A 26,298-nucleotide genomic window follows, 5' to 3' on the forward strand; every position below is an offset into this window, starting at 1 on the left:
TCCTAGTTCTTACTTGCTCTGAGAAAGACAGCTCAAATTATGAATGAAACCAGGGCGGCGGAGCCAGACGCACATCATGAGACACTTCAGGGCCCCGTCTCAATCCTCTAAGCCCAGTGGATGTTTTTGAATCATGCATGAAGTGTGTGACGTAGATATATTTATAACTGCTAGGAGAATGATGGTTTGCTGGAGGCAGTAAATGAATGAAGGCATAGTTGAGTGGGACGCGTCCTGTAAACAGGATTATTCGGCTTCAGTCCTGGGATGTCTGATGTCTTAGCATGCCTGCTTGTAAAGGTGACATTATATGGTGCGTAACATATAAGTGAAATTTTCCAATTTCTAATCTGTGATCCTTTAAATAAATTTGAATAGTTCATGTAAAATACCTGCTGTGATCTAGCTGTCAGACTCATATTTGAAATTTCCCGTGCGTCAATAAAAATAGATCACAATTGGTTTAAACTTTTTAAATGGTGGCTCTAAAAATGCACATTCATTCCATTTCATAAATAAATCACTTGTGCATTTCTTCAGTAATTCGCTGTCTCATTTTGATTGCAAATACTGATGTTACGATTAATAATTTAAATTAACTTAATTTCCTAAGACAAAAATTCATTTTACATAAAAATTTGGTGCTACGTGACGAAGCGGAGCCTTTTTCCATATCCTGATCCTGTGGTTAATCAAGATAACCAGGACTAGTGATGTGGGAATCCTTTTAATCTACTAAAGCTGTTGATGTGCAGACAGAGTTGGCAGGTGAGTGTGCTAATCAGCCTTCAGCCAGTGGCACAGTTAGATGTCTGTGTATATAGCTTCAGGAAGAAGGATCATTTTGAAAACAATTACTTCATGTGCATGTCTGGTATGTCAGCTCTGAGAGGTCCTCATGCGGCACCAAGGGGTCACTAGTGAAAAGGCTTCTTTTTGCATTCTTTTCTATTTTAATGCATTGGCTTTATTATAATTAACAGTTTGCGTGCAGATCAAAAAAAGTGTATGGATTTTTGGTTTGTCATTTTATTTTGTTTTATTTTATTTTATTTCCCCTATACCTAAGCAGCGACCTTACCTGAATTTACATGTTAGGATGAAAAAATATAATTATATTAATCCTAACATCTGTGGATTTTATGAATGCAACATTTTATATTTTTATTCATCTTCTCAATTATACTTATTTATAGAAGTTCTCACTTTCATTATTTATCTTTTTCATTTATTCACTCACTCATTCATTCTTTTTTAAATTTTATTTTATTCACACTACCTTTTTAGTTTATCTGCTGTCATAACTGAATTTCCACGTTAGAATGAAAAATATTAATCTCATTATTTGTGGATTTTATGCATGCAATTACGAAGCCCTTACGAAGATCTGAGATGACCAAACACCTGAGAAGAGAAGATACAAATTATGTACATATATGCTATATATGGACATAACCTCAACATACAGTAGTCACTACTGATAAGCAATCTTGAAAATAAATTGGAGCATAGAATCTCAAAACGGAGGCTGAACCTGACTGAATTCTACCAAATGAACAATTCAGCAAACATCAAGATTGACAGAAGTACCTAACTGATTCATTCTTCTGTCCACACACAGACTGCAGTGGTGAAATACAACCAGCCTTTAAGCTGTAATGATCAAGCTCAAAGGGGCAAACAGATGGCAAAAGCCAAGCCATGTTTGATTGTGCCCTCTGTTCAGAGACGTGTTACATAAGGCTGATGTGCAAGTAGCCACGTTTACAAACCTCCCTAGATTTATCCTTCATTCACACTCCATGCAGTCCCATCTGGATACTAGATGTATAATTCCTTGGCCAAGTCAGTGGCATACGTGTGACGAGGCAGGCTTTTTACTGGGCTGTCTTCCTCTTTAAATGGCAGGTAAGACAATCAAATCATGAAATCATAAAGTTTATTCATGAATAAAATTTTATTACATTTGTATGCCAGTAAAGTACAATTAAGGCATAATGCATGTGTCTAAATGTTTTATGCAAATGCATGATGAGATTTGCTTGAAATTTGGAATGCAAGGGGATTTGGAGGGTTTAGACAGTTTGCTTTGACTTTTTATTCTGATATATCTAGTTCATTAAAATCTTGTCACCAGTACGTCAGGAAATTGTGTGGATATGCATATTTCACTTCAGCTATTCTGTGTTCTCTGTAGTATTTGGGGTTTTTTATTTGGGTATTTGCAGACCCCTGGAGGTCAGTGAAGGTACTGCAGGTCAAATAGGTGGGCTATATCTAATGGAATGTGGGTTAATGTGGAATAAAAAGTGTTTTTATTACACAATTCCGAGTTTAAACTGAAAATTCTGATTTTTTTATATCAGTTTTGAGTTGTAAGATATAAACACATAATTGTAAGATATAAATTCTGACCTTTTTTCTCTGAATTCTAAATTTACATCTTGCAATTCTGAAATTTTACCACCAAATTTGACCCTTTTTTAAATCTTAATTCTCAGTTTATCTCACAATTCTTTCTTTTTTATGAAATATGTACAAAAAAGGGGGGAAGGTTATTGCAACTTTTTATCTCACAATTCTAAAGTTTTTCTCACATTTGCAAGTTTATATCTCACAATTCTGACTTTTCTTCTCAGAATTGCTTCTTTAAATCTTGCAGTTTTAAGTTATAATTTTGCAATTCTGATATAATCTTATACAGACTCTTTATGCTGGAGGTTTGTGAGTTAATAATAGTTCTTAATAGTTGACCGTAATGTGTCCCATTGTGTTCTTGTTTTCCCATATTAAATATATGACAAAATGTAACAATTACATATAAAAAAAAAAAAAACAGAAAACACAAGCACGTTTTTGTTTAAATAGTCCCAAATCTCAGAGTTTCTGAGAAGCATTCCTTGTGACAACTAGCCCCGGTCTCCCCAACAGTGGATCAACAGAAATATGTAACAATGGCGCCATCTGATGTTCTTTAAACAACAACAACAACTCAAATCCCCTAACTTCAATCGACGAAACTTAAGTTTATGAATTTTGCATAAATCATCCGTTAACCTTGCAAAAATAGACGACATGCACAATAATTCTACAGAATGATTTTGGATGATGCCCTGTTCAGTGCGAACGAAACGCAAAAGCATAAACATTATGGAAGACAAATGTGTAAACATATGGCTTGGTCAATGCAAATCTGTTTAATAGTGCTTATTGTTAATGTTTATATTTTGAAGTGATCGTATCACTCTGTTAAATAATGTATTGCTCTTTAATAGCCACAGTAGTCGTCAGTGAGCTTCAGATAATAATAAAATCAAATAAAACTAACGTTACCACGCTGGTATATCTTATATTGTATATTCCCATAAATGTTTATCGAAAGCATTCACTATATGTAGCTAACAGCAAAAAAAATTTTTTCGAGTTATTACATGCTGGGATACATATTTTTCAGGAACAGAGCCAATGGACAGAGCAGGAAGTCGCTGCACACCGGGGCACATATTTCAATGTGTACAGTTGCTTTGGGATCTACTTCAACATGGCCACCGTCGGCACAGGTGAAAGCGAGCCTGCACAGGTGAGAGGACATCACACCTGAGCTCTTCTCTTCACTCTTCACTCACTTCTTCTGACATTAAAAGCGTTATTACTGCAGATGTGAGTACTTCTGTTACTGTAGACTGCGTGCCAGCTGTGAAAGTCATGGTAAGGTTGGTCAAGTCTGCTCAATGTCGATATTTTTATTTGGCAGATGTCTTTATAAATATTTTTCTAAGCATGCAGGTTTATCTGAGCAAAACAGATGTAAAGTTTATCTTTAAAAAGGTGAGCGCGTTTGCATGTTTAGCGGGAATTTTGTGGCGCGCGCTCTCGTCTGCTATTGAGCGTTTCAGTTTCGAAGGCGTTTTCGAATCTCTCTCTCTCTCCTCTCTCTCTCTCTCTCTCTCTCTCTCTCTCTCTCTGTGTGTGTGTGTGTGTGTTGGTGTTGTTTGTCACGTTGTGAAATATGTTCTCGTTGCAATGTAAGCAAAGTGAAAAGTCTCCTAAGGTACATTGACATATTAAAATCATGAACACTGCCATGGTTTGGAGTTGGGATTTAGTAATATAATGAAATAATACTAGTAATAACAATATTATAATATTATGAAACGTTATTTCAATTTGAATTGTGTTTTTTTAACTGTAATTCATTTCGGAGATCTTTCATGTCACATGATCCCTCAAGAAGTCATTCTAATATGCTATAATATTGCCTCTGGAGAAACATTTATTATTATCAATGTTGAAAACAGTTGTGTTGCTTGATATTTTTTTATGAATATTTTTGTCAGGATTCTTGAATGAATAGAAAGCATAAAACAAAACAAACAAACGAAACAGTAACTGTAGTGTAGTTGAATGCATGAAGAAATACTGTAGGTTGTTTTTTATTCAAATCCAAATTTGCATTCCCATCTGGTTTGTTGGTACTTTGTGCTTGAACCTTTTTACACAGCGATTGATAGCTAGATCATATTGTGCTTTGTGCAGACAACATGTCCGATATGAGGGACACAGACATTTTCTGTAGTGGCAGTATAAAGTTAATGGTTTATTATTACAGTGGGGTGGAACAAGGAAATGCGAGTTATTCAAATATCTGGAGCAGGTTGGATAGCGAAATCCTGCCCCTGAGAGGCTGAACAACATGCATTTACTGTTTCCATCCCATGTATGGAGATCATCTCTGTGTAAACCTAAACGGCTAAATGTGTGTCTGTTCCTCAGACAGCAGTTTGTCATGCCTGACAAATGCCTGCTTACCTTCTGGGTTTAATATGATTCGGTTGTGTTCATTTATGCAACTGGCACTTGTCCACCTTCCATTGCCATCACAACAAAACCAAAGCCTGTGTGATAGAGTTATTAGTATTATGCGCTCAGTTGGACCCTATGGGAAATCTGAATGCAGCACATCAGCGTTGTCTTTTCTCCAGGCTTCATCTGGAGATAAACAAATGAGCCAGTGATGCGTTGATGATGCAAATGTTACAAGTGCTGGCCCGTGACTCAGTGGGCCGTTGGTTTGTTTGACTGACACAGCTGGTGATGATACAGAGATGGCGAATGAGACTTTCGTTTAGTTTGTGAAATGTGAGACAAAGCTAAATTTAAGTCTAAACATAAAAGTCAAGTATAGAAAAGCCCAGAGTGCTCGGAGAAGTCTTTCTGAGCATTGCTTCACAGCAGAGGTTTACCTTTGGACTCTAGTAATCTATTGTGTCTGCTAACATCTTGGTAACTCGAGTCACTATCCATAAAAGTTTATGGAGCTGAGTTAAGAGCTTTTTAATGCAGTCAGAAAGACCTTCAGTGGGATAAACTGAAACTGTCATGGCTTACAAGACATTGCAGAGTTTAGGGATGAATTCACTTTTTGACCCATGGTTGCTAATTTGTATGTAATATTTTGTGCCTCAATCACAAAAGTCAGCACTTTTTGCCTGCTGTAATTAACATCATGTTATTAACATTGTGGAAAGTAAGGTGATGCAGTAAACATAAGTTTATTAAAGAGATGTTTGTGTACATTTATTATTGTTTCATTTCTGTGAAAAATGTGGTGCTAAACAGCAGACATTCTTCATGAATTCTTTTCGGAGTGTATTACTTCATAACATTCACAGCATTTGAGAGTAAGGAAACTTTTAAATACCACATAACACTTATTTTATATGTTTAATGTAATATTAACAGTTAGTCAATGAAATGTTTTGGTGTCTTCCATTATTCAGAATTATTCAAAAACAGATTTAGACTGCAATTTCATGCATATAATGAGTTGAGCGTACCTCTTCTATGATGTGGTAGAACTGTCGTAATATCATAATGACAAAAAAAAAAAAAAAAAAAAAAAAAAAAAAAATTAAATTAAAAGCCTAATTTAAAAAAATCTAATTTTTGAAACGAAAGCCATAGTAAATATTTTATTATTGTGATTAAAAAAAGTTTCCACAAAATCATGTGTTGCAACCAACATTAAATAATTAAACAAACAAATAAATAAAGCAGGAAGTGATGTCATAGAGAGGAGCCCTGCAGACCCTCAAGGCCAGTAAGTATTGCAAAAGGAAATTTGATAAATCTAAATGTTCTGATGACAAAAGAAAGATTAGTTCAGGATGCAAAATGTAAAGGGCGTGACTTCCCCAAAACATTCTTTCCCTGAAGAATTACATTTGAAAAACAATGAAAAGAATGATAAAAATGTGTACAGGTGTATGGAAAATAAGTTATTTTTAAATTACTTTTTTAAAAACTTTTGTTGAAAACTGTATTAAAGTTTTTCAAAACCACTGCGATATTGCCTGTAAGGCTGAACAATTCTCAGCACTGGTCTTCAAAAGAACATTTCAGGAATTAAAGTAATCACTCTCAATAATTGCTGTCAGTAATTAGAAGAATATTTGTTTGTTTAAAAGAAGCAATTTGCGGTGTACTTGGAATGTTGTCCAAATGATGTTACAATGCAACGACGATGAGCCATGAAATCTATTCAGTAGAAATAACAATAACTTCATGAAAGGATGGATTCCAAACCCTACATATCAAGCCTCTTTGTTGTATTTTATCAGTCAGTGTGTCCTGAAGTTGATCCAGGTGTTGTGCACCATTTATTTTGTTACAAACAAATTGCATAACAGCTAAGCAATGTCTCTCTATAAGGTGGTAAACTATGTCTAGAGGATATAGGGAAATTATACTCTTTCGACTTTTGCTGTGCAACCATTTGAGGGGCTAAAAATGTCTTTTTTGGGCCAAGAGCAGAAACTGTAAATTGTAAATTGTAGAAGAGAAAGAGCAGCCTTTCAGAATGATATTTAGGTCTGCTGTTCTTTAGGTGCTGATGTGCCACATTCTTCTTCTTTCTTTGGTTATTTATGTGAGAGAACTGTGAGCTGAACTGAGAGCTGTTTGTCTTTTATATACTGTATCCTGTTTAGTTGTCTTTGTTTTGTTTCTTCTTCCTGCTCTCACGGTATGTGGCTCTGGCTTTGTGCAGTAATTCTGTGGTTCTGTTAGTTTCTACAGCCAGTGTGGAACAGCTGTGATGGTGTGTTTTGAAAATACTGAAGAAATGCATTAACATGGAGATGGAGAAGATACGTTTTCATATACTGTACGGTGGCTTCAAATGGTGCATTTACACAACACTGTTTTCAACTAAAAACTGCAAACTTAAAAACCGAAAACTTTTTTTTTCATGTGATGAGATAAAATCTTTACACATACTTTCTCAAAAACATCTTTGGTGTGTTTTGTATGTGTTTCAGTTGTGCCATTTAAATTGCCATTCCATTTGATGCCACAGAAATGACACACTTTAACTTTAAGTCTATGTTTACACTAGAGCTTTTTAGTTTTAAAACTTTCATTTAAAATGAAAACGATCCTCGTCTGTGTCAAATGTAAACATAGCCTAAGTCATTTATGCAAACATAACAATTAAACATGAAACATGGATTAATTGTTTTGTGTTAACTTGTTTATTTTAACATTTTAATGATGGTTTGATATATAAAAATCACAGAATACCTGTTTATATATATATATTAGGGTTGTAACAGTGAGGAAATTTTCCCACCGGTTAATTGACATAGCAGTATCACAGCAGAGGCGGAGCGTTCCTTCTTTTCCTTGCTTTCCTTCACTTTTAAATAGCTTGTGAAAGTGGCGTGCACATTTTGCTTTCTCTTAGTGGCAAATAGTGGCAATTCGGATTAAAGTTAGTTTTTAGTTAGTTTAAATCTTCCCTCTTTTCCTTGCTTTTAAATTGCTTAAAAGCGACATGCGCATTTTACTTTCACTTTTCAATTAGCGGCAGTTCAGCGTAAATTGCCTGAATACAACAACAAAATACAACGTCAAACTCAATTTAACCTATTTATAAAACATAGAGCTTTTATTAACAAAACAAAACAAAAATGCACCATACTATAGGGCAGGCTATATGCCTATTATAAAATAACAAATAACTTACATAAAATATAAATAGGTATACAAAACAGGAAATAGGCTAAGTAAACATGTATAACAAAAAAAAGAAAAAAGAAATATATAACGTTTATGTGACGAGTGGGGCGGGGCCGAGAGCTGTGGGAACAGATGGAGGCCGGTGGAGTGATTTGGAAATGAGCGACACCTGCTCCACTCACCAGTCTCGAGTCCCATGGTGGACCCCCGGAAGGATAAAAGGAGGAGTTATGACAGTGAAGGACAAGAGAGGACCAGGCCTGGGCTTTATTTTGTGTTTTGGTTTTGTTTGTGCACAGAAGTCTTCTGCGAGGGGCTGTCGCGCTGTTTTGTGTTTATTTGGTAATTAAAGTTTCATTTGAATCTTCCCTGGTTCCCGCCTCCTTCTTCCCTTGATTACGAAGGTTTTCTATAGCGTTAGTTTATTAGCAAAATGAATTAGAAAGCATGGAGTCACGGCATAGGTCTACACCTTGATGTCAAATAATATAAATAAATGACACAAAGTTTAAATAAAGTAACAAGAAACAAATGTTTAAAAAAAACTTTTGGAATAACCTTAGATAAATGGCAAAAGTCAACAGGCTTTTCAAAATATAATTTACAAACATGCGTTTTTGGTCTGTGGGCAAGTGACGTTCCCGGTGTTGCGGCTTAGCACTGGTATCACCGCCAACACCGTTTATTGTGGCAAGCCTTATATATTTATATATATATATATATATATATATATATAGAAAAGTTTGTCAGATTTGTTTGAATGTTACTGCGTGAAACCTCTGACAAAATAGTCTTTGTTCTTTATTTTTGTGTTTTCTGATCACATTTGTATCCCTGTGGTGCACTGGTTGTCATGGAGAATCAGGCTGTTGTGGTGGTTACCATGGGGACTGTCTTCCACAGTGTGCCCCAGGCATTCAAGCAAGAGCATTAAATGTTATGAAGGCCTGCTGATATTTGAGCTCATAGCTTCTACAAAAATCACAGTTAGACCTTCCTGATATGCCATTTATTGTGCAATTTGTTTTCTCACACTCCTAGTGGGTAAATGTGAGCATGGTAAAATAATATTATAATTAGAAATAACAATTTTTCTTAATATGTTTTAAAATTTAATTTATTCCTTTGATGCAAAGCTGAATTTTCAGCATCATAACTCCAGTTTTCAGTGTCACATGATCCGTCAGAAATCATTTTAATCTGCCGATTTGCTGTTCATTATTATTGGTGCTCAGCAATTACTAATGGTTATTAATACTGTAAAAAACAGCAACAGTTTTTCCTTCTTAATATTTTGTGGAAGGATCACAAAGCAGAAACTTCCACCACAATAATAAACTACTTTTTGAAAATATATTACAATAGAAAATGTCTTCATTAAAACATTATGTGGGGGCGTGTTTAAACAAGTCGTTTTAGGGGACCGTGGCAGAGTATTAACTTTTGTAAAGAATATCTCTTTGGATTTGAGACTTTAGTCTTTGCAACTTTTCAGATCTAGTTCATGCACCAAAAGCTTGTAACAGTCCAAAGAGAAAGGAACAATTGAAATCGCATCATATGACCACTTTACTGTACAAGTACAAAAATAAAACTTTAGAAAATGTATTGCTATTTGTTTTTCTTTCATATATCCACAGCAGTTCCATAATGAACATTTGCAAAAGGATTTTAATCGAAAAGGTTCAAGTTTATATAAAAATAGCTTTTTGTTTTCAAATGAAAACCTTAATAAAATTAGAGGAAATCAAGACATGCCCTTGAGTCCTGTGCACACGTTCTTCTTTACTGACAACACCCTTAAAGAAAGTGTTTGCCTGACATCTGATAGACCTGCCTCATATAACCTCACCTCAGGATGGCTTAAATATTTGGCTAGTTACCATCGGATTGCCACATGTAGCAAACAGACAAGTCTCTTTGGGTATCTCATAGACAATTTCTATACACACAACATGGGTAAACAGATTCAGAACAGATTCTGTGGAATGTGTTTCTGTCATAACCTGCTCTATAGGGAAGAATGGTTGCATCATTGCTCAACGCTGTCACGGTTAGAGAAAACACACTCAAAGTGCTGTTGGCATCTCCTGAGTTTCTAACACTTGTTTAAGATGAAAAATGAAGAGTTGTTGAGGATATGCAATAAGATGTCAATATATGTTCATGTTCACTGCTTTACATAAATGGTACAAACAGTCATACAATTGCAGAGTAATCAATATTCACAAGATGTATCTATGTTTATGTCTAAAATATAATAATAACATATGTGCAAGTACACATGTTAAGGGTTTACATCTACATCTGGCTGCAAAAGCATCTTTTTCCATTGACCGCCATTTACAAGTGTCTGTGATTTTTTTTTTTAAATGAATATTAATTTTTTTATATGTAAGTCAACATTTTAAACTTTTTTACTTTTTATCTTTATATATATATATATATATATATATATATATATATATATATATATATATATATATATATATATAGATATATATATATATAGATATATATATCTATATATCTATATATATATATATATATATATATATATATATATATGTTTTTTTTTTTTTTTTTTTTTACAGTGAAGTTATAGCTGATGGCAATTTTAGTACATCTTACAGAGATTTATTTCCACAAAACTGGAAAAATGCAAATCCTAGATTTCCTCTGCAACACACATTGGATCTGCCCGGAGCGAACCTTAATTTTGGTGAGCATGTTAACCAAAATTTGACGTTAAAACCGTCAGCATGTTTATAGCTAGCAACCAAAACATTTCTATTATAATGGCACAGATATTTGTGGCTAACTCTTTTGCAGTCTTGAGTACTAAGGTTTGTTGCTCCCACAGTAAGGCCTGGAATACACTTTTATGATTTTTGTCCCAATTTTCCCACCGATTTACAGTCTGGAAAAGGTGACGCTAGATGCCGAAAGTCAGAGGCAGTCTGCAGATTTGAGTTGACAGATTCCCTAGAAAAGTGTGTAGTGTATGATGGTCACACACTTCCATCCAATCCAAGATATCAAACATGTTTAATATTTTCAACCGATTTTAGAACATGTTATTTTCATTTGCCAGTTGCCACACATCTTCTAGCAACAAGGCACGCGTTTCTGCGTGAGTTTGTTGCGATCGATACAACTTGAAAGTCCAGTAGAGTGCGATCCTCAGTCATTTAGTGTATGATGGCTCGGTAAATGTATGATGGTGTTTTAAAAATCTGTTCAGAATTGAAATGTCATCTTAGAGCTAATGTTGAAGCTGGTGTGTATACTGAGTGACATTCACAGGTTTGTGAGCTGGAATCCTGAAAGCAAATTCTCTTATCTTTCCTTTCTGTTATTTTGTAGAAAATGAAGGACTTGACCTGGATGTTTCACTCACTTTAGTTGATCACTCCTGAAACACACTCACAATGCTTCTCTGCTCCCAAGACGTGCAGGGCAACACAGATCAGGTGTCTAAGGCTGTGTTCTGATCCCATCAAGAGAGAGCTGCAGTCTTTAGCACTTAATTTTAGAGTAATCAGCATTCCTGTGGCCTGGCTCTGGACACTGGAGGTCTGGGATGAGAGCAGATCTGACAGCCAGTGTGTCTGTGATGTGATGACTTCAGTTGTGCCTGCAGTCCCATAAAGAGCAGGATCAGAGCGTGACAGCTTATGGAGTACAAGGCAGTTTGGCATGTCCTTTGTTGATCTTTGTTGAAACATTGGACTTTCCAGGTTTTCACATTCTTATAATTAAAACAACGTAAGGAAAACAACATCATCAAAATTGCTATTTTGAAGCCACAACAACAACAACAACAATAATAATTACTACAACTACTTAATAATAAGTATAGTAGTAGTAGTGTTAGTATGAATATTAGTATACTTGTATGATGATAATAATAATAATAATAATATGAATGTTGTTATTATTATTAGTATTAAATAAATACAAATAAAATTTAAACAGATTCATGCATTTAGCAGACACTTTTATCCAAAGCGACTTACAGTGCATTCAGGCTAAACATTTTACTGGGAATCGATCCCACAACCTTGCGCTGCTAATGCAATGCTCTACCACTTGAGCTACAGGAACACTATAAAATAAATAAAGTATTATAAAATATACTAGCTCTACTAATGATAAAAAGGAAGAATAGAGTTTTTTTTTTGTTAATATTATTTTATTTAACAATGACTTATTTATTTATATTATTAGTAGTATTAGTATTAGTATTATTATTTTATAATAAAAATGATGCTATTGATACTGCTACTACTATTTTATTGTGTTGTTTTTATTATTATTAATATACAGTACATTGTATACAGTACATTGTACACAGTTTAATGTCAATATTATGTTATTGAACAATGACACATTAGTGTTTAGTATTTATTTCAGTATTTATTTGTTGGAAACTGTTAGATTCATGTAAAATTAAAGAAATGTATTCACTTAAAATATTATAACATGAAATAATTTGCCCTACAGCGGTTGTGCTCTTTATAAGACTCTGTGAATCTGCCAAGAGCAGAGGTGGGTTGTTCTGTTGATTGACATATTCATGGCAAGGAGAGCTGATGTCATCACTTTGTACCTGAATTTCCCACATAAGCTGTGCTCTGCACAGTGCAGTTAGTCAGCTAATAAGCCAAATGTCAGCTTTGATAAGTGTGTTATATAAATTCATTAGCAACATGGGCACTTCACAATACACAACTCCTCAATTAAAGAGATCTTAAACACTTTCATTTAGTCGAGGACCATTTGCTTTCATAAATCTTCAGATCATGTTTCTATTATACAGTGGTTTTAAACATAATCTTAATATTCTTCCAGAAAGGCAATCCTTTTGAGCATTTAGTTGGATTGCGGGCAATGCTGGTAAGGGCAGGTCTGTGCAGGCAGAATGAGGTGGAGTTTTACTGGCAGATGTGTGTTAATGACAAAACAATGTTTTCATATTTCATAACCTGCTGCCTCTGCACATTTGTGTTCAATGGAACTCACAATAAATATATCAAATGTAACCAATGTGCTGATGCATTTGCACTTTGGTGGATGATAAACTTGACATTTATCAAATTTTTTTTACTTTAAAGTGGAAAACAAAATAAAAAAACTAAATTAAAAAATATAAAAATATTAATTAAAAACTCGGATAAATAGCATATTATTATTGCCCGTAACCCAAAAACTTGTAATGTGACACTGTAATAAGTATATATTTGAACCATGTGGTTAAGTGGTTCTTATCCAGAAATATAGTTTTTATGCAGAAGCTTTATCAACATATTTTTTTATATATATATATAAAAAAATAATGGTATACTAGTTAAATTCAAACTAATTAATTAATTAATTAATTAACAGTTCATACAACATTCACAGTAAAAACTAAATTATAACCAAAAATAATTTGCTTACACACGAGTCTTTAATTTACATTAACAACTCCCAACTAAATGTTGCAGTTTCCCACTTATTACAATACAACATTGTGGTAACATAAACGTGCACTCAGCTTGTAAATACAATTATGGACTCATAAATCTGATATAAAAATATTTTTTTAATATATTAAATGATTATATTTTAACTTTAACTGAAGTGATTACAGTTTGGCCTGGATCGGCCTATTAGATATGTTTTATTAATATTTAATAAAATTATTATTTTTATATTATTTGTGTTTTAATTTTAATTTTAACGTTTTAGTAATTTTCTTGGTTTTGCCATTTTTTTAAGTTGTCTGTATCATTTATTAATATTCAGTAAATATTAATAAATAAAATAAATCAATAAAATCAATATGCATTAGATTAATTGATGTTTATTCAGATGTAGAAACCTGAAAGTAAAAAAGTGAAAGTGGCGTGATGTGTAGCCAAGTATGGTGTCCCATACTCAGAATTTGTGCTCTTCATTTAACCCATCCAAGTGAACATAAACAGTAGTGAGTAGTCAACAAACACACACACACACACACACACACTTTTAACACACAGCCGAAGCAGTACATTACAAGGAATTTTCCTTTCTAAAATTCCTCAAAATATATATTATAATTATTAATTAATTAGTTTGTTCTGAAGGCATATGCAATATTTTGGGTACTATTTCTATAATAAATTCTGCCTTATTCTGTTAGATGTAATTATATTATGTGATGACATTCAAAATGATGTTTTCATATAATCTTAGCTCCAGGGAAGAGGGCGGAGCATCAAGAGCTCAAGCCAGGGGGGCATGTCTTAGGCCCCATCCACATGGAGATGCGTTTCTATGAATACCCACAAGAACCGGATCCGGCGTTTTCGGAAATTGAAACTGCTGTTTTTTAAAAACAGGTCCCAGAGTGGATAAATGGGGAAAAATGTGAGTTTTCGTGTGCAAATCCATATATTTTCGGAAACGATGACATCTTCAGCCCACATCTCGCATCTAGTCAAACATCTCTACGTCACATAACAGTTACAAAAACATGAACACACTGAATGATTGTCTTTTTATTAACTAACATTAATAAATGTATTGTCCCATGGTCGTTTGTGTACCACACGCAAGGTTTATGCACATAGTCCATGTCTTCTTCTCCGTTTTAGTGTATCTCTGTGGCAGAATTACAGCGCCACATGCTGGTCTGGCATGTATACTATATCGTTTTGTGGTTTCGTGTGGACGCGGATATTACTTGAGACGAGGAAAAAAAAAATTCGATTGGGGTCTCCGTGTGGATGTAGCCTTAGTTACAGCCGGTGTTTAATTTTGATTGGAAACGAACAGCGTTGAAGTGTTTTGTGTTATCAGGAAAACATCAATTCTAACTAATATGTACATAATTTATGTCTTCATTAAAGTAGCCTAATGACGGGAAATTATTACGCAATGTTTCCCATTGAGGCTTTTGTGTGAGAGCAACAATAGCCTTTAGAAAAGTTCCCAAAATTGACAGATACTTTGAAGTGTTTAAAAAAGCGTGTGCAATATAGCTTTCCAATTGTCAGTTCTAATCTCTTTTCCCATAAATCTTCATGCTTCAGTGTGAGCCGCACAGGCCTTAGAGGTGTGGCCATAATAAGCTGATTAGGGTGTAGATAGTGGAAGCCAAAGGCATGAAGTGGCAGCGGCTGGGCTTGACGTGACCTCAGGGGACAGAGGTGCGTTTCTGGAGTTCAGCCTATATGTACAGTCATATGAGTACATCATGGCTAGAAGGGACATTACAAACCTGACACACCTCCAGTGAGGCGATTGTCTGCTTTTACAGAACTCTATTTGATCCTCCTCTGAATCCAAAAAAGGCCAGTGATGTAGCTTTTAGATGTCTGAGAATGACTGCGTCTTGTTTTATGGACAACAAATGCAGGGTATATGTAGAGTAATCACCACTTTAACCATGTGAAAAATGTTCTATGACTTGCTCTCACTGCTGATGTCAGAGATTACTCTACATCATGAGGTTGTGTGTTTAATAATGCCTGAACTGATGAACATCATTGTTTAAACTCAAACATGGTGTCACATTTCTTCCTCTTTCTGAATAGCCCATTGTACAGCGGAAAACAATTTTTTTGTGAGCTGGTTGACATTTAAAGCTATTCTTGTGTTTAGCACCGTTTTAACAATTATTCACACTGGTCAAACATTTGGAATCATTCAGATTCTTTTTCTTTAAATGTTGACGGTAGTCACTGACTACCATTCTATTTTTTTTCTCCATACAATGCAAGTCAATGGCTACCGTCAACTGTTTGGTTACAAATATTCTTCAAAATATCTAATTTTGCGTCCTAACAGCTGAAAGAAATTCAGAACAGGGGCTGATTTAATAATAATAGAATTTTCACTTTTGGGTGAACTATCCCTTTAAAAAAATATTAACAATTCCGAACTTTCCACTGGTTGTGTGTACGGAGATTAACTTCAAATATTTTATTTATTTGCAGATTTTAGCACACAGACCATTTGAGTAAATCTTACAGATATCAAATCATGTGGCTGTATCTTCTGAAATGCTTTCAGAGATAAAAAAAAAATGGAGGTCTTAATGCAATTAAAAAAATAATAACCCTCAATATAATAGCTGCTTTCCCACTTTACAGCTCCAGGAGGCAATTCAATTTCTGAGAGATGAACGGATGTCCCATTTACAGTTATTGCAGTCACATTTTTCAGAAACGTTCACCTGTTTGTTTACTCTTGAATGATAATACACATTATCAGTCTGTAAATACAGTTTCGGTCCCACTTTATATTAGGTGGCCTTAACTACTATGTACTAACAGTTATTATAAATGTTATTAAATACAGATGTAATTACATGTCGTTTTTTTTTTTTTTTTTTTAATATAAGTACAATGTAAAAACATGTATGTACACAATAAGTACATTGTACTAAATTATTAATTAAAATGTAAGTACGTAGTAGTTAAGGCCACTTAATATAAAGTGTAGTAATATATTCTTAGCCTGTTATAATCCCGTTATTTTTAATGTGTCAAATGAAAAACATACTACTGACACACTTTTTTCAATATTAACAAAATGAAAGTTGGAAGGATCTGTATATATTCATGACTGGAAAAGAAACGTTAATACTTAGCATGAGAACTGAATCCTTGCTGTCTTTATTGTACCACAAGTGTTTATTGCAACATGAGATATCCATCAGACATGTGATTCCCACACACACACACACACACACAGATTTTATCTTCTGTGACAGATAACAAAATCAGCAACAACAACACTGAGAATAAAAATAACCCTTGTGCATTCTTGGGAAAATTAAAATTAATGACAACAAATTTCTTCTTTTTTTTTTTGTTTATATATTTAAGTTCTTATTCAAACTGACTTTTTTTTTAAGTACAGAAAGTGCAATATGTTTTCAGCTGATTTTACTGAAGCACAAAGTTGTTCACTGTACTGTAATGTTATAAACCTGGCTAGTCATGAAATAAACGCCTAAATATAAATCATGAAGACATAATAAGTCATTGTAGATTGATGAATGCAAATCAGTTAATGTGAAGATGGGCAGTTTGTATGAAATATGATTCTCCTTGGCGTCAGCAAGTGAAATCAAATTCTGATCTGATTATATGACATGTCATGACATATTCTCATATCCTGCTTAGGTTTGAGCTGCCGCAAATGCATTCTGAAATCCTGTTGTGTAATGTTGTGTAACCGCTCTTGCTTAATACAAATGGCAGGTATTAAAAACAAAATATACAACAAAATCAAGTCATCTTTGAAGCATGGGAACTGCCTCTCCTGCCAAACGCCCTCAGGCTGTCAAACTCGCTGATTCTTGTTTGTACAACACACCTTACACAAACAACAAGGCCCTGATCCAAACCATAACTTTCTAACGTCTACAAGGCCACTAATCTTCCAGGCAGAGTTATAATAATGAAATTTCACAATTCTTTATACCTGTTTCTACACATACAATAATAAAAATGGTTGTTCATACATCATTTATAAAAAAAAAAAGTCTTGAAGTGTTTATTAATTAAGTAATGCTATTTTTTAGCTTTTATCAGCCATATTGGATTAACCTGTTCACTGAGCTTTTTTAATGAATCATAGAAATTTGGACAAGACCTTAGGCTACATAACTGACCTTTGCACTATTGATATCTTAAAATGCTCTCTAGGTAGCCAGCTTACCAGGTTTCAGAACAGATTTGCAATTTGTTAAAAAATATGCCATGGCAAATATCAACGATTTATCGTAAGTGAGACCGTTTGGTCAGATTCATTTCAGTTTTGTCTGTTTGTTTCGTAAATTTGATCAGTTATGAGTTTGAATTAATTTGTCTTCCAACCTGCAAGCATGGGCTAGTTTTATAATGCATTTGTTATTCATTTTTTTAGTTTCACTTTCATATTTGTCTTGGTCTGGTATGTGACGCAACTCACAATGCACACACACTACCAGTCAAAACGTATGTTTTTATTAATTCTTTTTTTAATAATAAATAATCTCCAAAGCTGCATTTATTCAATGACAAAATATATATATTTTTAGCAAGGCTGCATTTATAATACTATGAAATATTATTTAATTAAAAAGACTTTTCAGTCTTCAGTGTCACATGATCTTTCAGAAATCTAATATGCTGATTTGACTTGAATGTTCAACCAACCTTCCAGCCTTTCAAAACTCCCTTTCAAACGTCTGGAGTAAGTAAGATTTTATTTAATTTTTTAAGGAAATTAATACTTTTATTCAGCAAGGACATTAAATTGTTCCTAACTGACACTAAAGACATTTATAATGCCACAAAAAATAAGTTTAAAATAAATCCTGTTCTTTTGATCTTTCAATTCACAAAAGAATCACGAAATTCCACAAATATATGAATTGTTCCGATTTTCCTTTTAACTGATGGGGTAGTTTCATAACCCACCTGTAGACTGCATACTCCAGGTAACGTTTACTAGCTGTGTTGCATATTTACAGATTTATAATTGAAGTTATTCCTCAGCACATATATCTGTAATGAAGAGAGAGCAATTAAACAGATCAAAGATTTCTGATAGCTGTGATAGAAAAAAGCCCCGGTGTTCCCAGAAGACTGTGGGAGATGGTGAACTGTTACATGTTTAGTCCAGCACAGGACTAGGGGATTTTTAGTAGCTTCATTTCAAAGTGTAGGGGCATGTTGTTATGCAGTTACCTTGTCAAAATAAATTACACGATTAACGGCTTTGCTTGTCACTCGATGATTCATTCCAGAGCTTTAGCTGCACACACACTTCAAATACTTGTAGCTTTTAGTGCAAAGTTTCTGGGGCTCAGATCTAATATGTCTGGGATCATTTCATTTTTGTTGTCTTTTTTCTTAAATAAGATCAAAAAGCCTGGATAATGCAGGATTTTGTCAATTTGCAGCTGCGGTGTAACATTCCACATAGAGACATGTGGAATTTGACACGTGGTCAGCTGCAACTGCCTGGAACTCCTTTATTTACAGACCCTTAACAGTTAGGTAAAGCTTTGAACGGCACGCATGTTCAATGTGTTGCTTTAGTTATTTTATGGAGGTCAAGGTTTTCTGGCATGATAAGAGTTGTGCACTCAACACTCAACACAGATCACTTGCTAGTTAATGTTTATTTCAACCAATTCCATTTTAATAAACAATAATAAGAGTTGTGCCATTTTGGAACAATACAAGGGTGAGATGATGGCAGATTTTAGATTTTTGGGTGAACATTATTTTTAATGTCAGCAATTGCTTAATTTGTTTGTAGTGAATTTTTAGGTGAAACCTATTTTTAAAATATTTCAATACTAGAAAACTTACTTGACCTCCATGAAAAAAAAAAAAAAAAAAAAAAAACGAAGACAAGTGCAAACTACTTGAAATCTTGATCCAAACTGCATCAGTGTCTGAAATAAGATTAAAACTGAATTTTTGGAAATGTGTTTTAATATTAGTGGTCAGATCTGATTAGTACCATCTTTTAAAAATCTGTATTAGCAGGAAAAATCACTTTTAGCAAAAGAACTGCTTCATTAATTTTCAGAGAGCTGCCTTCAGTGATTTGCTAGCTTTTGCTTATTTAATAAATTGTCACAGTTATATATTATATCAGTGAAACCAAGTTCACAGAGTTGTGAGATCCTAAAACACTACTACAATAAATGGAAATCAAAAGAGGCAGATTGACACTTTTTTGCTGGGAGATAACTGTGTGATAATATGAGTATATAAGCAGCCAGAATAAATATACCAGCAATAGCACTGAACAGTGGCAACCTTTTTTTTTAATGCCATTGAAGATCTTAATTCTTTCCAGGTTTTATGTGGCTCAGTTCTTTTTGTCATCTTTTTTTTTGTACATGTGTACATGTCAACAAAAAATGTTCCCTTAACCCCTCAATCTGTATACAGCAATGTACTTACATTGGAAGTCATGTTCCTGAGATTCTACAGCTACACATTTTTGGAGATATTTTACATTTCATCCCTTGCTTACCAAAATATCCTATGCAGTGATTGGGTGCCGTCAGAATTTTGAGTCCAAACAGCTGATAAAAACAATCCACAAGTAATCCACATGAAGTAAAATGCTGCATATTTATAATAAACAAATCCATCAAAAGCATTGTTTCCGGCTCTAATATATATGTCCTCTATCGATAATATTGCTTTCTCCAGTGAAAAATAATCTTGTCTGAATTAGAGGAGATATATGCACAGATCAGACACAGTTTAGCCAAAACACTTCTAAACACATAAATAAACAAATATGGAGCACTTGTGGATTGTGATGTTTTTTTTTTCCTGTGTGTATTTTAGAGTTAACACCAGTCCTATTCTGGGCCCTGGCGAACTGAAATGATTGATTTTGGTAATTGTTAGCACACTGTCAATAGAGCGTAACCACTTTTGAACCTTGAACATTCCTTTCTGCATATAATGTCTGATCTCTAATAACCGGTTTATTACCCTTTCAGGCATCATTTTCTTATAAGATTCAAGTAATGGAAGCTCATGTCCTTTTGGGACAGTATAAGAGGAGGTTTACAGGGTTAAGTCCCAGTTTTGTCACCTTGTGTTAGGTGTGAAGCTGTGCTTCTGCTGCCAGATTGAATTAAAGGCGAGAAACTGCTCTGCAACTACAGTGAATCTGTGTGTTACTGAGGTTACTCCTTAGGTTTGGCAGCTGCGTATTTGCCTGCCTATTTGATGTTTTAATTGAAGACATAAAGTGGGTTTTTAAAGTCAATATAATGATACCCAAATGTAATGCACACGCACATTATGCATAGATCCATGATCTCTGTATAAAAGAGGTCGCAGTGATTTTGCCAAGTTAGACATGTTCCTGGATCAACATCTTTTGATGATCCTGGATCAACATTATTGTCCAAAAACGCTTACCCTACTCATAATTTATTCCTAAAATCAGTGTGAAATGATTAACAAGGGTGCAGAAGCACCTCAGCCTGATTTTAAGACTAAAACCGATATTTCCTGAAAAGTTATATCTCAGGTCTGATTGGTTTATTAGAGTGTTGTTCCTGGATCAACATTCTTGTTGTACCTGTTGAAATCACACTAACCTATAAAGGACAGGGTGGTATTGTTTATGTCATGACACTCGTTGGCCAGCAGAGGACAGACTAGAGGTTTCTCTTTGAAATAACTGTTTTCATTTGAACCATAATGGGAATACAGCTACATAACCACACAGCTCTCTACAATGGTTAATATTACTGGAGATGGGGACCGCAAATCAGAAAGAGCAGACAGTTGCTGTAGCTCTCTGTTACACACTCGCTTACAGAGAATGAATCCATTGTTATTAGTGCAGAGCACATTTGTGGTGTTCGTGAATAGTAAATGGCAGTGCACTCAGAGACAGCGATGAGTAGGTAATTGTACAGCATTGTTCAAACGGTGACAGTTTTATAAGCGCACTAGCATTTTGATAATGCAAGTGATGTAGAAGAAAAATGTTGTGCGATATAAAAAACCCACAGTGTCCTTTTCTACATCTCCATCCTTTAAACTTCTTATGAGATGCTGTGCGACTGTGAAATCGGATCACATGATGCTTTAGCAGCTTCTATGCTGGTTCCTCTCTGGAGGTTGAGTAAGCTCTCCAGTTTATTGTTCTCTGGCCAGAGACACTGCAGACTCTCCGACTAAGCACTTTCCTTCATTCAATGTGGTTGGGATAGAGCACAACAGTATTGGTTCGAAAGTAAAAAATTTTTTTTTAGAAAGTTTACCTTTAGCTCAGACGTTATTTAACTAATAATCAATGCTTCTTTATAAGCCACAAGTTGATGTTATTTCAACATACTTTTTTACATAATCTATAATTGCCACATTTCCAGTGATAAAGTGCACTACCCATTATTTTACCCAATATTATGAAATAATATAAAAATTGTGACAAAACATCAAAGAAAATACATTGCAATCAGTCAATATTTTTATATCAAGGATGCACAATATTGGTTATCGCAAGGGTTATTATAAAAAAATAAAATAAAAATATAAATATAAATAATACAAATAAAAATAATAAAAATAATAATTTATATATATATATCTATATATATCTATATATATATAGATATATATAGATATATATATACGTATGGTCACATTTGCACTCTTTTGTTGTATCTCAGCGAGCGAGACGCTGTATGAAATAAAAGGGATCATCTGTTGACCAGTAACCTGACCCCTTTAGGTTTCGTCTTTGCGCTCTCGTTATACTGGCATTTCACTAATGGCCACGCTCAGAGTCGGCGGGTGTGCAATTGCTATCAGCAGGCGTTAATCAACCATAAATTAACCATTACTTCCAGTCTGTGTTCAGTTCACCCCTCTTATTTGGGGGGTTCTCAATCTTTTCACTTCGCTTCATCTCCTTCTTCACCACCCTCTTTCTCCACACCCCTCTCTCTCTCTCTCTCTCTCTCCCTCCCTCTCGATGTTTGACTGCTAGGGAAGAGCGCGTGTCTCCATCAGCACCATTTAGTCTATGCTCGGAGCACCAGTGAATCAGTAGACCCAACTTTGTTGGTCAGGGAGAGGTGGGCAGCTGGGTCAGAAGAACCAGCCCACGGATCTCAGCCCACTCCAATAAAAGCTCCAGTGATTTCTCCTCCCCCGTGTTCCTCACAGTGACCTGTGGCGTGTGTAGGAGCTGGCACCAACCAAACCACCCAAAGTGCTCAAGTGCTGTTTGGACCGAGTTCTTCGAATGCGTGTTGACAATCGAGAGCAAGAGGGCACCAGGTATTAGAGCGACTCGCTTTTCATGGACTTTTCTGTAGTTCTCATCACTGCTCTCTCAATGTTGGATTAAATGAAAGGATCTTTTGTATAAGATGAGCGAAGACGCCAAGGAAAAAGGGAACGGCAAGCAATCGCTACGCAAGAAGAAGGGCAAAAAGGTAATAAGAAAGCAGCTTAAACATACAGATCTACTTTTATGGCATTTGGAAGGGTTTATGGTGGTTGTTGGTGTTGAAAAGCACTAGACGGGGATCAGGAGGAAGCTTGTCTTTTGTTCTAGACTGAAGGGGTGTGTTCAGGAGGGCATGGTTTTGTTTTGATTTTGTTTGACAGCACACTCTCAGTGGAAACAAACCTAGATGCTGATTCTGGAACAGGATCTTCTGGAGTTTAGTTCTGATTATCTGTATATGCATAATCTAATATAATATTATAACATAAAAATTGAAAACGTCATTGTTTCTTACCAGAGCTGGCCTTTGTTTGTGTAACCTGATGTCATCATGTTGATTCTGCCATATTAAACAGATTATTTTTGATTTTTATATTTTTATATACTCTACTTTTATAATGAATGAGATATGAAGACTAGCGTGATAAATAGATTTAAACTTAATTCTGATCCTTTGTATACGTACTCTGGACGGATGTTTTCTCTGTCTGTCTGTCTCTCTCTTTTTCTCTTTCTGTGTCTTTCCCTCCACCCACTCTGTCTATTCTCTGCACGAACAGTATAATCTGCTTAATTGCAGCCATTCAGATGCATTGGCAGGAGCTGTATCTGAGTCAGCGCTGGGTGGTACTTGCTTCGGGTCAGCTCTGCTGGCTGTAAAAGTGTTTGCTTTAAATGTTTCGGGGAATTTAAGGAATTCCCTTTCCTCCCTTGTAACAAGTGCTGCCACTCCTTTCACATAGCAATTCAAAAGCAGCATTTTATACATTTTCTGAAAGACTAATGATTCTTATCATAAGTGTGTGTGTATGTGTGTGTGCACGTGTGTTTACCAATCGCACAGCGCTGTCTATCTATGCTAGCCCAACTTGTTGCTATGCACACTGGAAATGTGAGGAAATTGACAGAAGTTATAACACACACACATACACACATACACATTTGCCCTTGTTTGTTATGATTTGTTAGAAGGCTCATTGGCAGTGGGCAATATGAATAAAATCTTATTTTTAAAATCGTTATTATTTTATAATACAGTATCACAATATTCAATATTGTAAGCTTCTTGGAGATTAAGGTGAAAATATATTTTCATATTTTTAAATATTTGAATAACAACTCATAATGATTAATCCAATTTTTGTTTAGTTTTTTGCAAATGAAAGATGTACACACTCTATAACTGCAGTTTATTTGCACTTTTGGGAGTCCTCCTGCTTTGCATCAATATATATATTTCTAAATCATCCTAGCTATTGTGGTTACCCAGAATCCATATGGTGGTTGAACAGGTCCATTTAAGCATTAATTGGAGTTCAGGGTGACTCAGAGGACATGAACCATCGCAGGGGTTTGTCTTTGTTCATTGGTTGTATTGTTAGAGTTCAATAGAGCAGGAAATCAGACAGCGTGCAGGTTTGTCATAGCTCAATTTCTGGTTTGACTCGTCTCTGTCAATGACTATTATTCTTCACCACTGATTTGGAGAAACAAAAGACCAAAACAGATGTTTTGTCTTGATAAATGCCTTGCTAGAATACATATATAACAGGCTATGATGGATAGTTTTTCTGGGTAATGAGCTGAACCTGATCAGGAGAAAACGAATTCACATCTGTTTACATTTGATATTGTTAGCAGCTTTGCTTTTTCAATGTCTGTTTGCCAATTTAAATGTAACAGATATAGACAACACTGTCAAATTGGATTTCATCACTTGCATCATGACTGTGGATTTGAAAATTTGGATATGTGATGTGAACAAAGCATTTGTCACTTTCTTTCTCACTTTTTTATTTCTCTACCTATCAGTAACTATAATTTAGATGTAGCGATGTAATTCTAATTTCAGACAGTCAACATGGCTGGTCGCTCTTCCCCACATGTTGGTGGAGAGAAAATGGCAGCGCGGTACTGATCCAGATCATAATCAGAGGAACAGACACAGCCGCAGACAGGCTCAGAGAGTGTGTTAGATGGGTTGGTAGCTCATGCTTATCTGGAGACATGCTTTCTTTGGTGACTGATGGATTGAGACTTTCACGTGTCATTTCCCTTTCACTGCTCCCGAGTCAAGGAGACCCCAACCGTAAACCATGGGGGGAGTTTTTGGGTCAGTTGCTGTGAATAAGCATGGGTCTGTCAGAGAGAGAGAGAGAGAGAGAGAGAGCTATCTGGGCACTAGGGACCCTGAATCACTGGCAGGTGTGTGTAATGGGTGTCGCCATGGCAACCGAAAGCCTGCTGAGGAACGGAGCAAGTTTCCATTTAGACGACTGAGCTGGGAATCCCTGCCGATCCAACAAGGAGCGTCTTTTTCCTATTTAGCATTTCCAGTGCGAATGTTAGAAGCAGCATGACTGCTGTTGCTGTGTTGTATTTGTTACTGTAAATGTAACTACATGTTTATATCATGACTCTGTTTCAACACTTGCTTTTTTCTAAGGCAGCATCCTGACTGAAATTGTACCAAGTGATCAATTTAGAATGCAACATTATGCTTTTGTTGGAGCCATCTTTGAGGTGTGTACATGAAGGCTTTCAGTTCAATTGAGACTATTTGGGTGCATGTAAATGTAGCTATAGTGTATTATAGAAACAGTGCATCTCATATGCAGTTCAATGGAGACTCTACTGAAAATTGATTTCAGTAGAGTTTGGCCTTAGCACTTAGGGCATGGCAATACGGCCTTAGAATTTGGCCAAAATTAGGCAAATTAGCCTTCTCATCAGGAGTGTGCCTTTGACGCCTTAATATCCAGCCTATATTGGGAGCTAGACATCTATCTATCTATCTATCTATCTATCTATCTATCTATCTATCTATCTATCTATCTATCTATCTATCTATCTATCTATCTATCTATCTATCTATCTATCTATCTATCTATCTATCTATCTATCTACAATTCAGTTTTGAATGACGCACAAGCCTGATGCATCCAACATTTTGTAAAGGGCCACTGGAACATTGCAAATCCTTGACCTCAACTTGAGTTACTCTTTCACAGTTATAGCAGCATATGTCAAATCAACACTCTCCTCCAAAACAAGAAGCTGACAGCCATGCTCGTCCAGGATTTGAACACAGGATCTCTCACACCTAAAGCAAGAATCATAAACCAGCAAGCCAACTGTAACTGACCCACAATTTTCCCTGATGGCTTTTTTTATTCCAAAAACCATCTATTTTTTTATGTGTGAAATTAAAAAAGTTTGGGTCACTATTTTGAACTAATATTTGAATAAATACATTGCTGTGAAATGATCATTATGTCAAGAATGTGTTATAGGACTACTGTAAACAGG

General features: G+C 35.1%; 1 protein-coding gene across 4 annotated transcripts in view; it reads left to right on the top strand.

Moving 5' to 3' along the window:
* The first annotated feature begins 3,458 nt into the window (after positions 1-3,458).
* The window catches only part of LOC128024988 (ankyrin-3), a 138,674-nt gene continuing 115,834 nt past the window's right edge, over positions 3,459-26,298 (top strand). The window contains exons 1-2 of one of the 4 annotated variants that reach the window (XM_052610921.1): positions 22,550-22,817; positions 22,910-22,975. In XM_052610921.1, the coding sequence (XP_052466881.1) occupies positions 22,910-22,975 (66 nt within the window). In that variant the 5' untranslated portion in view covers positions 22,550-22,817. Of the gene's footprint in view, positions 3,581-22,549; positions 22,976-26,298 lie in introns of those variants that run through there. The other 3 variants (XM_052610922.1, XM_052610916.1, XM_052610920.1) reach the window with 3 other exon arrangements.

The sequence above is a fragment of the Carassius gibelio genome, chromosome A12 (genome assembly GCF_023724105.1).
Source record: "Carassius gibelio isolate Cgi1373 ecotype wild population from Czech Republic chromosome A12, carGib1.2-hapl.c, whole genome shotgun sequence".
In the NCBI taxonomy this organism is placed as follows: domain Eukaryota; kingdom Metazoa; phylum Chordata; class Actinopteri; order Cypriniformes; family Cyprinidae; genus Carassius; species Carassius gibelio.